Source organism: Mastacembelus armatus, chromosome 16, assembly GCF_900324485.2.
Source record: "Mastacembelus armatus chromosome 16, fMasArm1.2, whole genome shotgun sequence".
Lineage (NCBI taxonomy): Eukaryota > Metazoa > Chordata > Actinopteri > Synbranchiformes > Mastacembelidae > Mastacembelus > Mastacembelus armatus.
Genome location: NC_046648.1, coordinates 18,965,212 through 18,980,040, shown reverse-complemented (window position 1 = coordinate 18,980,040; position 14,829 = coordinate 18,965,212). Strand labels below are relative to the sequence as shown.

The 14,829-nt window shown below is 39.1% G+C and overlaps 1 protein-coding gene across 2 annotated transcripts; it reads left to right on the top strand.

Annotated features, from left to right (window-relative positions):
• Positions 1-126: 126 nt before the first annotated feature.
• mtf1 (metal-regulatory transcription factor 1) lies at positions 127-14,456 on the top strand. Of its 2 annotated transcripts, none has more exons than XM_026317062.1 (11): positions 127-209; positions 1,981-2,489; positions 5,453-5,691; positions 6,843-6,974; positions 7,449-7,522; positions 8,124-8,257; positions 8,581-8,658; positions 8,801-8,903; positions 8,986-9,650; positions 9,864-9,933; positions 10,794-14,456. In XM_026317062.1, the coding sequence occupies exons 2-11, from the start codon at positions 2,046-2,048 to the stop codon at positions 11,273-11,275; spliced, it is 2,421 nt and encodes an 806-aa protein (XP_026172847.1). In that variant the 5' UTR covers positions 127-209; positions 1,981-2,045; the 3' UTR covers positions 11,276-14,456. The 2 variants fall into 2 exon arrangements, with proteins under 2 accessions (XP_026172847.1, XP_026172848.1); XM_026317063.1 differs by lacking the exon at positions 127-209 and adding an exon at positions 238-660.
• Positions 14,457-14,829: the final 373 nt, after the last annotated feature.

The following is a 14,829-nucleotide window of genomic DNA, read 5'->3' as shown; positions in this document are numbered from 1 at the left end:
ATTGTACCGCATTTGCCACATAACACGTCGTCACATATTTTGAAAAATGTTTTCATCATTATCATTCATGACTTTATTTCAGTATTGATATATAATTTCCCATGATTCATCACGATTGGTTGTGACGTTGTATGTTGTCCTGGGCAGCAGATAGGAAGAAAGTGCTAAACATCCAAAGCTTAGGGATAGGACTAAAATCTTTATCACAGGTAAATATATTTTAGTGTCATATGATTCTTGTCATATCATCGTTTAACTGAAGTTTCAGTGTGCACGATTATCGGTTGATAATACGGAACTTGTTATTCATCTCAAAAGGAAGATAGGTGATATCAACTGTCGAAAATTAACTGGCTAACGTTACGCGCTAGTTAGCTCAATAGCTTAGCCGTGAGCTAAATTGGAAGCTAGCGAAGCTTTGCATGTGCAGTTGGCTTGGCTAGTGACTAAACGTTCATTTAGCTAACTGTCTGGGGCTAAACACAAAAATATGTATTATTATGTTGGCTCTGTGGTCAGGTTATGTAACGTTAAGAGATACGGCCACATAATTAAACTTACTGAAAATACGAAGGGTTAGGTAAGTTATTTGTTGCAGCCAGTTAGCTAGCGACATATCACTCAGGCTAATGATGTGATCAAGATGTGAAATAACGTGAGGTGAGTAACCAACCAGACGACTATTGTACAGCCAACTGGTTGTAACGTTATATTAAATAAAATTACATTACCGTGTCTATTTGTCCGACAAACTGGGTAAATTTTACAGGTATTTTATATTTATCACGCTACCCTGTATCGTAAACGTTAGTTAGCTCGCCATGTCTAGTAGCGCTATAGAAAAGTAACGTTAAACTGGCACATTTCGTGAGGGTGACATTTTGTGCATTAACCATATTTATGATAAAACCTCTTGAGGGCTTTTACTCAGCTGGAGATCATGAATCGTGACTGTTGGTTAGCTAAGTTTGTCTGTTTCTGTCTCGTGACATCTATGGTTGAAATCAGAAACTTCTAGATCTCGACTTGTGACTTTCAGTATGGATAGTATGTATTATCAATCCCTATCTTAATGTGAAGCATTCCGTTTATTACTGAATGTAATTAACTTTATTTTGATTGACACATGGACGTGTGTTTTAGGATTAGAGAGCTCCATATTAAAGTAGTATTCTCAAACCCATTTCAATGACACCTACATTCGCGCCTCTGACTAGCCTATTTGTTGGTAATTGATCCCGGTTAATATAACAGGCCTTGAAGATGACAGGATGAACGTATGATGTGAGAACTATAGGCTGATTTAGCCCACACGCTCACACCTAGAAAGGTGTATGTATCTATGAATATAAAATATTTTTTCTTATGACAGTTTAACTGCTGCATAAAGATGTCTTTGTGATGGCGTAAATCACAGTCACAGGTACACACCAGAACCTCAGATTTTAGGTGAGCACAGCAAAGACTGTAAACATTCAGTAGAAGAATTTGAAACGGTCTTCCTGTCAACACATGGTACTACACAGTAAAGGTCAAATATTTGAAGTGCATGGTCACTCAGCTTATCTTCAGTTTTTATACCTTGTATATCTGAAACAGTCTCCCAGAAATTGCGAAGTCTCCTCCAGCACTGAGATTTAGATTTGAGTATTCTTCATCTGGCAGAGCCCTTTATTAAATACCCAGAATTTCTTATTCAGGCATTTCTGTCGGCACTCTAATTGCACTGCACGTTGTTTTTTTTTTTTTCAAGTTTGTATTATTTACGTTTTTAGTTCTGTATTATTCTTTAAAAATTGTGGCTTTCATTAACATTTTCTCTTATATTTTCTCTTACTGCCTTTTTTGGTGTATGCAAAATTCTTTAAAGTTCATGTTTGCTTTACAAATAAACTTAGTAAACTCCTCTTGATTTGAATAAACTAACTAATGTAAATCAAAATAAGAACAGCAATGTAATTTTGCACCTTTATTTTTCAGACTGTAACTTTAACAGTGTGAGAGTGCAGTCCTTCTTGCCAAGGGAAGGAGAGGCATCAGGGACCATGAGTGAGAATGGCCCTCGTACCATGTACTTTGAGGTGGAGAGGGATGATGAAGAAGAAGAAGACAAGATCCACTATGACAAAGATGAAGACCTGATAGCTAAGCCTTCATCATCCTCTGGTCGGGTGTACGACCGCACCACAGTGTTAATTGAGAGAGACCCCATTCGGCTGGATGAGGAGGGTGAGGAAGAGGTTCATTGTGGAGGGGATGAAGATGGTGTCACCTTTTTAACTGAAGGGGAAGGTGATGGAGATGAGGAGGAAGGCTCTCTGGCCTTTATGACTGACCCTGATGCTATGTCACAGGGTTATGTACACCACACTATCTCTCCAGACCAGATTCAATTCACTATAAATCCAGGGTCCACCCCCATGCCACGCAATATAGAGGGGGCCACACTCACCCTGCACTCTGAGTGCCCGGAGACCAAGCAGAGGGAGGTAAGCCCGAAGAAATGTATTTCCTTTAGAAGTAAAAGCTCTGTACTGTTGAAATGTAAATTTGCTAGTGGCCTACTTTGCCTAAAAATACCATGTTTCTGTAATTCTTAGTATGATCACGGTTGTGTAATATTTTAATAAGTAGCTCTTTGTATCTATGACTTCTGCTTCTCTTAACTAACTATGGCATAAATTCCTTTTCAATTAGCAGTTACTGCACAAAGATGAGTGGCATGTCAGTAGAATGTGGTCAGCTACTATGGCTGAAGTATTGCTTGGTTTTGTTTGATTACTGTTGAAGTAATATTTGGTTTGCTGTGGTTTGATTAGTGTTGAAGTAATGCCTTGTGTGGTTTATGGAAGTCATTCCAGTGATTTAAGCTAACTGCTTAACAGAACAGTAAATTGATGTTTCTAACACATCTAATGGTCTTACAAACTGACGACTTGCATGGTTTAACAAGGTAGCAAATGTTTTTCCTTGCATGAAGGCTCTTGGTGAAATACAGAGTACATTTGTAATATATTGCCATGTTTCCAGAATACTTGCAAATATGTTAAAGCTAGCTACCCTTCTTATAGTGCTCATGGCTGTCAGTCAATATATAAATGCACTTTTGGTAAACTACTCTTGTCACATAGAACCTTCATGATAGTATTACTAGCTGGACAGTTGGGTCATCCTACTTTCACAGTGCTAGTTCATTGCTTGGCACACTCGAAACCAACTCTGCTTCCAATTCATGTTTATGTGGTGAATTTGCCATATTGTGACACCTGTCTCAGCCTAATTAGAAAAAATTGTCTGTGAAAATACCCGACAGTGAGTGTATCATGGTGAATCAACTGGCCCTTGCAGGAGAAGAGGCAGGATGAAGTACCACAGGAACAACTTGGTCCCCAGTCAATAAATTTTCAGTGACACTAATATGCACATAGTGGGTGACTTTTATTGTGTAGTTGGGGAGATTTTGTGGGAGTTTTTATTGTCTGTAAGTAATAAGAAATTGCACAAATCGTTAATATTTCTAACAAGACTGCAGCAACAAAATTGTGCAACACTTTTGTGGTTAATGAGTCTTAAGAAAAGGTGGTGTATAGGGTACTATCTTTGTCAATTCATGTGGCATGTAGGTTATTTTAACTCACCAGCACAGCGCAGCTTATTAGAAAAATCTAAAATATGATACTGCGTGTTTTGAAGTTTGGTGTAGTGGTGGATTGTCTAAAGATATTGAGTTTGTCTGTGTTGTCTTTGTCATTCTTATGACATTGAAACTTAATTTGTGATGACTTCGTTCTGACACCATGTTGCCATTATGCAGAGAACAGATTTCTAAGACGACAATAAACAAGTCACTTATGATACTTCACTGTGCCCGAAAGTGCATTATTGCGGTTTGCCAAATATCATTTTAGCACATAAACTAATAATCAGACATTTACATAAAAAAACTAAGTCTGTTGTGGCAACTGTGCAGCCGATGTTAATCTTAGCACGCTGTGATGTGGTGCAAATTGCAAATTATGTTGAATGCGAAACGACAGGAAAAAAACAAATTTAGTAATAGTGAAAATTGTATGGAGAGCTAAGATTGGCTTATTTTTAGGGTCTTAGCAAATTGAAAATTCTAGATGAACAAGCATCATCAAGCTCTAAAGACTCTCACTTTCTTTTAATTTATAATGGAGTGATATTTTCCACTACACGTGGGAGACCAAAGCACACAGTGCTCTGTGAAATGATCAAACTGATGTTGGAGAAGAGTCACGATGGTGTGGGAGATGAATACAGTCCTGAGCTATAAGCTTAAGCAGGCTTCCCACAGTGGCTTTGCAAGGATGTTTGCCTAACAAGCGATCTCTCCCACATCTTTAAAATAAAATAAATGGTTTTACCATCCATCACTTAGATTGTGTTGTGAAATGAAGTATTGAGACTGCTGAGATGGTTCACTGATGCATCATTTAGATTTCCTTCTAATAAAGGCGTCACTATGAGAAAAGTTTATTGCTGTGTAAATACTATTAATTCTGTGTATGAATAATGAAATGTAGATGGGTTAGAACTTAAATGACAATGGCAAGTTCATTTGTAAACATGCATATATAGCATACATATATTTTGCTTCTTAGTACATAGTCTCTTTTTGGCAGCCCCAACAAGTTATTTTCAAACAAATGCTACTGTACATATCTGTCAGTCTTTGTGCATGTTTTCCACAAACTGCTCCCCATGCATTCCTGTGCCTCATACACATTGTCTCTCCCTCTCAGCACTGTCCCTGCACCAGTCATATCTGCTACATAAACATTACAAAAACAGTAAAATTACAAAACATACTTCCAAGTGTACCAGTTGGTTTTGAAATGGAAATATCATTAAATGAGTCAGTTTTGAATCAAATCAAATTGAGACCTTATGACTTGAAATCAAATCGATTCATGAAATTGATAGAAATACCTAGCCCTAGTGGCCACACAGTAGCTTTGTGTGCCATGGCTAATGTCAAACCCTGTTCCTTCTTGTTTTCTGTGACAGGATAGCATTTTTTGAAGAAGAGAATAATCAGCTTTTATTCAATTTCCCCTGGGCTTTTATGTGAGCGAAGAAGAACACTGCTACACTGCAGTGCGGCTAGTGCTGTGAAACAGAATTGGACAGAATGTATTGCATCGGGGGGTTAGTCATCATAGCTGTCCTTTGTGCTCACCCTCTTCATGTGCTGATGGGTGGTTGAGTCATTCAGTTGAAGTCCGTATGAAAGGTCACACTGACTCAGGCTGTCACTTCATCGTGTGGCAAGGCTGGGTAATGCTGAGCTGAATTCACAAATTACTTTCTCCCTGGCTGTGAACTGCACATTAAGGACCATTTAATTGATGTTTAGGGTTTCATACAGAGTTGAAATCCGTTTACCATGTTCATGTACTGACTCCCCTCCTTCTCCTTCCTCTATCAGGTGAAGCGTTACCAGTGTATGTTTGAAGGCTGCACAAGAACATACAGCACAGCAGGAAACTTGAGGACACACCAGAAGACACATCGAGGCGAGTACACATTTGTGTGTAATCAACAGGGCTGTGGAAAGGCCTTCCTCACCTCTTACAGCCTCAAGATTCATGTCCGTGTTCACACCAAGGAGAAGCCGTTTGAATGCGACGTGCAAGGCTGTGAGAAGGCCTTCAACACACTATATAGGTGAGCCTGCATGCAGCTTTATTGTGCAGTATTTTATGTCTCCTTTTGATATTGTGTAAACAGTATGTTGTCTTTGGATCATTTCCATCACTGTAGGTGTGGTTAGCAGTGTCAACCTTTGTCAACCTTAAGGTTGGGAATTAAAAAAAAAAAAAAATGTAAAAAGAATTAGATTGTGTGATGATATAAAGTCAAACACTGGGGAGAACCTGCCATAAAGTGAGTTGTACAATATATAGTGTTGTCATTTCTAAAGTCTTATATATAGTTTTTTATGACCGCAATATTTTGATATATATTTCTGGTACTATAGGCATTGTTATAGGTAAATTACTTTGCTCAGAACTGTCAGAATCTGTTAAAAATATGCAAAGTAAAACACAAGAAACACTCATAAGAGGAGCAGTACTAAGAAAGCAGAACATTGTCTTTTCAGGGTGCTGTGTACTTTATGTTCTTCCTCCCTAACTGCTAACTTCTCCCTAATTGTCCATTCTCCCTAAATGAAAATAGTCCCTTTAATCCACACACGGCCCAGGCACACAGTGTTGCCTAAATCCTGTAGTTTTTATCTTTTGTTTCGCATACCTTAATACCAAATATCCTGGGCCCACTTGGCCCAGTTAAAGTTTAGGGTGAGAATGCAAGATAGGACACAGCTGATGTCTTGACCTCTTAGAGTATGACAGTTTGGAAATATGACCTGAGCCACTCTGATGACTGACAGAGGACAACACTAACAACAAATGTTGTAGATACTTATTTTGAGCAAAGCCACACATTTACTTAGTAGTGTGTTCACCATTTTGAGTTTGCTGGGATCTGAAGCAGTCCACATCAGAGCCCTTTGGTCTGTATTTGTTCCGTTGCTATGACAACATGTCTGGGGCTTGGTGCAGCTGTGCTGCCATGATTGCCTCCATGTCAGAGGCTGTTACTGAAGTCAGCTAACAGCCACACATCAGTGGATTGTCTTTTTAACATTAGTTTCATCACACCTCTTCCATGCCACCCCGACCCTTATACAACCACCACTTAAATTAAGTGCAACAAGAATCAGCACATTGTATTTAACACCACGGTGCTTAGTTTGTTTCTCTCTGCAAGCCACCCATTGTAGTTTAATGAAACACACTTGATTACCTCTGCAGACTAAAAGCACACCAGAGACTTCACACAGGCAAGACATTCAACTGTGAATCGGAGGGATGCACAAAGTACTTTACCACGCTCAGCGACCTGAGGAAGCACATTCGCACACACACTGGGGAGAAGCCATTCCGGTGAGCATTACCATTATCACAACAGGTTTAACCCACTCCCAGTGCAAGGAACAGTGTTACTAACAGATACTTACAGACAGCTCTTCTGCTATTCATGCAATAGATGTGGTGATGCTTTTCTGCTAATAGTAATACCAATCACTAGTTTTTATTAATCAGCTTCATACAAATGCAGTAAACACAAAATCAACTCAATAATTGACTACCCCTTAAAATGGTAGGAATTCTAACAAAGTCAACCTATGTATTGTGTGATGAATAAGAATCTAAACATCAAAAGTGCCAAAATCATATGCACCATACTATATAAAGTTTGTTATATACATATGATGAGTCTCTGGTGCTGTTCTACAAGGGGCATGACTTTGTTGTAGATGGATAATGAAATGCAGTGTCTTGAGAATTCTTCCCTAGGTATTAATCTAGTCTTGGGCTATTTGTTTTTATAATTTTCTGTTTTCTGTGTGCCCTCAGATGTGACCACGATGGCTGTGGTAAAGCCTTTGCTGCAAGCCATCACTTAAAAACACACGTTAGGACACACACAGGTGTGTATTTCTGGTTTGTTTTATGTAATCTTGTTTTATCTAAAGTAGACTGAACCAAAACATGTGTAAAATTGTAGTTAAGCGCCCTATCCAAACAAAGGAAAAAAAAAAGCTGTGTTCATGTTCACTGTATTGGACAAATAACTTCCCTCACTGGATATTTCCAGGACCAATTTCTTTGCTCACATTTTTGTGTGCTTGTTCAGGAATGGAGGATGGTCTTCCCAAAGTGCCAGTTAATCACTCCTCTTCATATGGTTTCTAATACCTGGGTCCTTATATGTAGTTTTATGTAATTCTTCCAGCCTGTGGATGAAGGAATGTATCAGACCAGTGTATCAATATCCTAAAGTTAGTTCTGTTCAAATGGAGAATCAGCCTATGTTTTAATGCTTTGTATCACATTGTAATGAATTGGAACAAAAGTGAAACATTAAATTCTGTGTTCAAACTTTTTTTCCTGAAAATAAAATATTTTAAATCAAACTACAGTTAATGAGCAATATGTGACTGACATGCACACACAAACATATCACTTAAACTAGCAATGTGCTTTTACTGTTTTAGCGTCTTTTCCTAATTCTACTCTCTGCGTTTGTAGGGGAGAAGCCATTCAACTGTCCCAGTGATGGCTGTGAGAAGGCTTTTAGCAGCCAGTACAGTCTGAAGAGTCACATCCGAGGCCACGACAAAGGCCAGCCCTTCAGTGTCACGCTCACTCATCCTATTTCTGAAGTGAGTCACTGTACAACAGCTTCTCACACTCGAGGATATTTCTCTCTCGGTGCTGGCACAGTGGTCCTGTCCTGCTGCATGTGCAGTCATGGTCCTCGTATTATTCACTTTATTAAAAACTTGTCTTATGTGCTGTCACATACATAATATGGGTTTCCTTTAGAGTAAAACTTGAGTTTTTACATATTTAAAAACATCTTATAGTATGATAAAGTTTTTGTATTCTTTTTCAATTTTGCTCATCTGTCTTGTTTGCAAGAGTCAGCACTTGATCCCATAGCAGTGATGACTTTGATTAACACCCATTCATCTCTTAATTACAGGATGCAAATCACTCACTGTGCCTCAGTGACTTGAGCCTCATCTCTACAGACTCAGAGCTACGAGAAAATGTCCATAATGTAAGACTGGCCTTTGCTTGACCTTTGCCAAACAAACAATTAAAAGACAGCTACTTAGAGATGTAACTACATTATCTTTTTCCCCACTGTAGTAGCAATGTCACTTGATGCATTTTGTAAATCACTTTTAATTTTATTAAAGGCTCAAAATGTGGACCTCAACAGTGTGACCCCTGTGAAAATCTTTGAGCTCATGTTCCAGAGTCCTGAAAATAGTGTCAGCCAAGATGATGCCCATCCCAATGGTAAGAACATTTCAAAGCCCTTTCACTTGAATTCTATTCATTCAATTTGGCCACTGATGGAGATTTTACTTTTTTTCCTCAGAGAGCCTTGCTGAACCTTTCGCCCTAGAGACCACCACCCAGCCAGGAGTGACCGATGCATCGTCTCTCATCTCTTTCTCTATTAGTCCTACCTCCTCATCTTCCTGTTCCCAAACAACTGCAGTTATGGAAGCTTCCTCCCAGCTCAGTCAGAGCTCTTCCTCTCAGGCCCCCACCTCTGCCTCTGTCACCACTACTGTCAGCTCTACACAGCACCCACCTTTCATGCAACTAACCAGGCCTCAACAAATCTCTGATGTGCCTGCTCAGGCTTCTGTCCAAGCATCAAACCATGTCCCCTCTCAGCATTACGTGACATTACCACCAACATTTCTACCGCCAGATAGTGCCACCCAGACTTCTCCTCTCCCACCACCAGTCTCTGCTCCACCTGTGGCATCAGCACTGACCACCACAGCACCAGGCACTGCTGCCGTGTCTGTTGTTGCAGCCACCACAACAGATGCTCTTGCAGCTGTGGCTCAACCTGTGCCTTTGGCCAATATCCCTGTCCCCAACTCTGGTCCTGGTCTGGCTTCCACCCCTACCACTATTACCATAGCACCTAACCAGAACCTGCTCCAGCCCAGCTTGGTCATGTCTGACCAGAACCTCCAGTGGATTCTCAGCAGTGCATCCAACAGCCAACAGAACCCAGAGCAAGCAGTGAGTGCTCCATTTGATTTTATGATGCCTTCTTCAGTTTAAATACATATTCTTGTATGCATTACAGACAATGGAGTTCATGCATTTTGCTTTATAATTTCCAAACATTAGTGTAATAATTTAATATGTGCATTGAAACATTTTGGACAGTGCTGCCTTGGTCAGCATGCTTGCTTTCTTTTTTCTGCTTCAAATGTGAATGTTTATTCACAGCCACATCAAGGAGCTCCAAAAGTGGAAAAGGTTTTCTTCACTACAGCCATACCAGTTGGAGGAAATGCTGGTAAGTCAGTGTAGTGAATTATTATATTTGTTTCATAATTAAATACATATGTTTTATCATCCAGTCATGAACTTTTCTTTATCATAATTAATTACAGTAGGAGTATATAGGAGTTCCACTAAGGTACTGTCACATTTCTTTTACTATACAAATGCAATTGCAGGATTCTGACACTGCTAATACACAGTGCTAATTAGTTAAACCTTATTCCATGATAATATTTAATCATATACTTGACACAAATAACAGCGGTAACATTCAGAATATATGAATGAATGAATGAATATAAGAAGAAGTGTCTGTGGGCAGATATCATTATGATAGTCTAAACTCTTCATGTACTGTCCATCCCCCTACAGTACTGGAGACATGATGAAAATAGCACCATCATCTTAGGCTGGAAGGTGGGATGGGGGAACAGTGGTGAGCACTGTCACCTCACGGCAAGAAGGTTCTTGGTCCAGGCCTGTCGTGTACAGTTAGTATGTTTTCTGTAGTTGTCTACAGAGGTTTTCTCTGGCTACTGTGTCTTCACAGTCTAAGACATGTAGGTTACGTAGATTAGCGTCTCTGAAGTGTCCTCAGACACACTGGATTGATCTGTTCATCCACTGATAAGACACATTCTGTACCGAGGTCTGTCATTAAATGTGGCATTAACTCTTTTCCTCCTGTGTCACCAACAGATGAATGCAAACTGTTACCAACAGTTAATATCCCTGCATTAGCCTTTGATGTTTATTTCTTAGATATTTTCAATCACTGGACATTTGGAAAGCAAATGATTGAGGTTTGCCATCGACTCGGCTAGTATATTTTTTCATTGAATTCTTTTTCTTTTTTCGTTTTATCTGCCTCAGGTAACTCAGTCCAGCAGATTGGCCTCAGCTTGCCAGTCATTATCATCAAACAGGAGGAATCCTGCCAGTGTCAGTGTGCTTGCAGGGACTCTGCTAAAGACAAGAGTTCAAAGAGTGCCTCCTCCAACGTTTCAGCCTCAGCACAGCAGCAGCCATCAGAACCCCCTCCTCCCCCACTTTCACAGCCACCAGAGCTTCCACACCATGCAGCCACCTCATCATCTTCATGCTGCCTCCCTGTGTCTTCCTCCAAAGTGTGTGATGTGAGAATGGAGCCCCCCCCTTCTTCCTCCTCCTCAGCTCAGACATTCTCCACAATGGTGAGCAACACTGCCACCTCCAACCCTCCCTCAACTGACGGGTTGGCCAATATGGATGTCTCGGACTTCCTCTCTCTGCAGAGCCCCGAGACAGCCGCCAATATTGAGGCCCTGCTGCTGGTTACAGATGACTTCAACATGGCCACTGATGGCAATCCTTAGAAGAGCTGCCTTCTGACTCTGGTACCATGTGTTTTTTTTCTCCCACTCATCCACAGGCATCAATCCCAACCCACATCTCCAGTCACTCTCCTGTGTGACGCCTCTTCTTTCTCTGTTTATAGTTTGACATCTAACCTCCTGTACCTGCAGTGCATTCTGTTCTTTATGGCATTGTGCAACATATATACCCAAACTATGAATACTTTTTTCTGTTGAGTGTCATTGCAGTAGTTGAGTTTTTAGAAATAGAATTAATTTGCTTATTGAGATTTAGCAACATTAATGATAATTAATGCAGGGAAAGGTCAGTGTACCCTTTGTTTTAAAAAAAAAAAAAAAAAACTATATGTAATACCCCTAATATGACATACTCTGAATTGAATGAAACAAGTGTTGTCCAAGCACTGATAACTTATGAGTTCCATTTTCCTGGCTCGAAGGTTACACACCTGTGCAGGAAAACAAAACGTATCTATATCCTTGTACTGTACTATAGATTCTGACAATGTTTAAAGCTGGTATGCAACTGACCAGAGTGCACTGTATATTAGAGGAATTTGATATAACTTTATCAAGCATTGCTCCCAGCAGGAATTTGAAGGGGCTGCTCCTCATATGGCTGTTATACTGTATGAAGTGACTGCCTCAGTATTTTTAGCTTCTAGGAAGACTAGTATAGTCCAGTAAATGTGATGATTCTTTTCTACTTGATTTGACAGTTATTTAGTAATTCAGAAAATAACCTGTGATCAGATCTGCCTAACTCTTCAAGTGAAATTAAGTCAATACATAAATCATAAATTGCCTATAACTTAAATTAATTTAAGATGTACATTTTAATTTATTTAAATGCTTGATTCATTCATTATACTGGTATTACAATTTCCTCAAGATATAAAAATCTATTAATTTATTCTAATCACTTGTAGTTTCAAGTTGAGCTGTTTTTGTTACTGACTTGCTTTTGTTTTAAGCATGTGATGGATCTTGCTAAAGAGCAAGTTTGAGAAAAGAGGTGCCTATAGTAGACTGCACAGTGAAGCAAATTATTATTTAGAATTTGCTTGTTTGCAAAAATTGTCCACAATGAAACATTAAGGAACTACTGTCAACATCCCATGTTTTACAGGGCTGTGACCCTCTCAGGGATGCATCAAGTCATGACTGATCCCGGTTCCCTTAATTTGTTACTCAGATGTGCGCTTTCCTTACCAGATGCCCCTCACTTGCAGTAGCCCTATGTTTTGCTGCACTCTTCCCTGTTTATTGCACACTAACTTGTAAAATGAATAATCTTGACAGCTTGTTAATTAAGGTGCAGCACCACTACAGATTTTTTGTATAGAACTGCTGTAAAGTAGCATTTAAAGGATGGTGTCCTGGTGACAGTGTAAATACAGTACATTTTAGTGTAAACATCTTTGAGAAACTTGTAGATTATTCTAGAATTTGTATTTTTGTATAGACTTTTGAATTACTAACTCAGAGTTTGGAGCTAATGTATACCCTCTATCCTTGCATTTTTTCCCCTAGCCACATTTATGCACAAGAGTTTTAAGATTTCGCAGTGTTTAGTTGAATAGGTCTATAAGCAGCTAGGCTTATGTACAGTTCCCAATGTACCAATATATATGTAACACATAGCCTCCTGCTCAGAGTATAATTTAACAGTATTGTTTCACATGGGACACAATGCAATGATGATGAAGCAATGGCATTATGCCCTGTATACTGGAGTGTAGAGATACTTGGCCTTACAACATTATCTGTTCTATGAGCCTCTTTGCCTTGACAGTCTCTGCTACAGACTTGCCATTGACATGCCGAAACACTCATCTTCATTGAGTCTCAGGCAATCACTTTCAGCAGTAGATCACACTGAGGCAAAAAGCATCAAGAGAGAAAAACTTAAGGTGGATATGCAGCATTGCTAACAAATATAATCAAAATAACAGATGCAGATGTTTTACATCTACATTTAATTCCAGATTATAGAATCAAAATAACTAACATGCATGTCATTTATAACTGGTATTTGTGTGTGTGTGTGGGGGGGGGGGTCCACTATTCATAAATCAAGGCGGCAATTAGGTATGCTGTGAGAGGCTCCAGTCTCATTTTGCCCTATAAACCATTCCACATATGCATTTGATATCAGGAGTAACTACATGTGATGTTGCTCAATTGAAATTACAGGAAGTTGTAATTATTTACTCTTTCTCACTATTAAATACTGCCGGGAGTCAAGCTCATTCATTAAAAACACGTTCTCATAGATGCATTCTGTCACTGAGCACAACTATGCAATATAAAGTGAGGCATTCATAAGCTGAAATACTGACTCCAAGTAAAATCATTCACTTCTGTCTGTAGCATTCTGCTACAACCTAGCAGTGGCAAAGTTTGCTTTTTCAACATGTTAAGCATGCTTCTTTGACTCCACTGTATTGCATTTTTCACATTTTGAGTAGTGGGAATGATTTTGTGTCCAAGTACTGTTTCCATGAATGTTGCACCACCGCTATCCTTTCACATGCAATTGAACCTCTGCAGTAACTGGATTTGTGTCTAGGAGTATTCTGTGAATGAATGATTCTGTTTTAAGAATTGTTTTTGGTCAGATGTGTGCAGATTTTCCCTTTTTGTTTTTACACTTCATGGGTACACATTTCATTTGGGCTCACTTTCTCTAAAGTAGTCATCTCAAGCTTTCACATGTTTAAAAATTGACATGAATATGTTGGCTCATCCTTACTAAGATTTACGGTCAACGCTGCTGATATTTGTTGTAATCAATAAGCAGAAAAATTGACATGTTCCCCAGAATTGTCTTTTTGAAGTTCACCTCAAATGGCAACTTCAGCAGAAATCACTGATGGTGACATTTGTTTGGAAGCAGATTGTGAGAGGATTTTTGAGAAATTGAGATCCAGGATTTGTGCCATCACAAACCTTTTTCCATATTTGGAGTGTTTGTAAGAAAAGAGAAAAAAAAAAAAAAAGCAAAAGGGAGATAGGAAGTTGTTTGCTTCCAAGGAAATGTTTCAACACCCAAAGAGTGAGGAATTGTTAAGGATTTGTATTTTTAGAAGAATGTATAATGTGAAAAAATGTTTGCTTATGCTTGTTTCATAAAGTCATAACTTTCTGAATTGAGAGCAATATAATACTAATTAAAAAAATACTTATCCTTGTCAGTATAATGTTTTTTTTTTTTCCAAAAAGTCCTTAGAGCGTTCGTTTCATTCTTACATTTATTTTTATATTTTCAAGACAAAAATAACGTTTCCATTTCTGGTCACTTCCGCGGGGGTAAGGACGCATGCTGGAGGGCTTTGTTCTGTGAAAAAAAACACCAAAAGGTTCATTTTCATGTTTTGCAACAAGTCACAAGTATCCACGATAAGAAAAGGACTCACCACTACAATATCACTTAGAGCCTTCAGATCATTCAGGAGGGCGTTACATACGGTTATCTTCTCAGACAGGGACACCAGTCTGTCCGTAGCGTCCTGCAGTTGCTGTAGAGCCGGAAAAAAAAACACAAACACTTT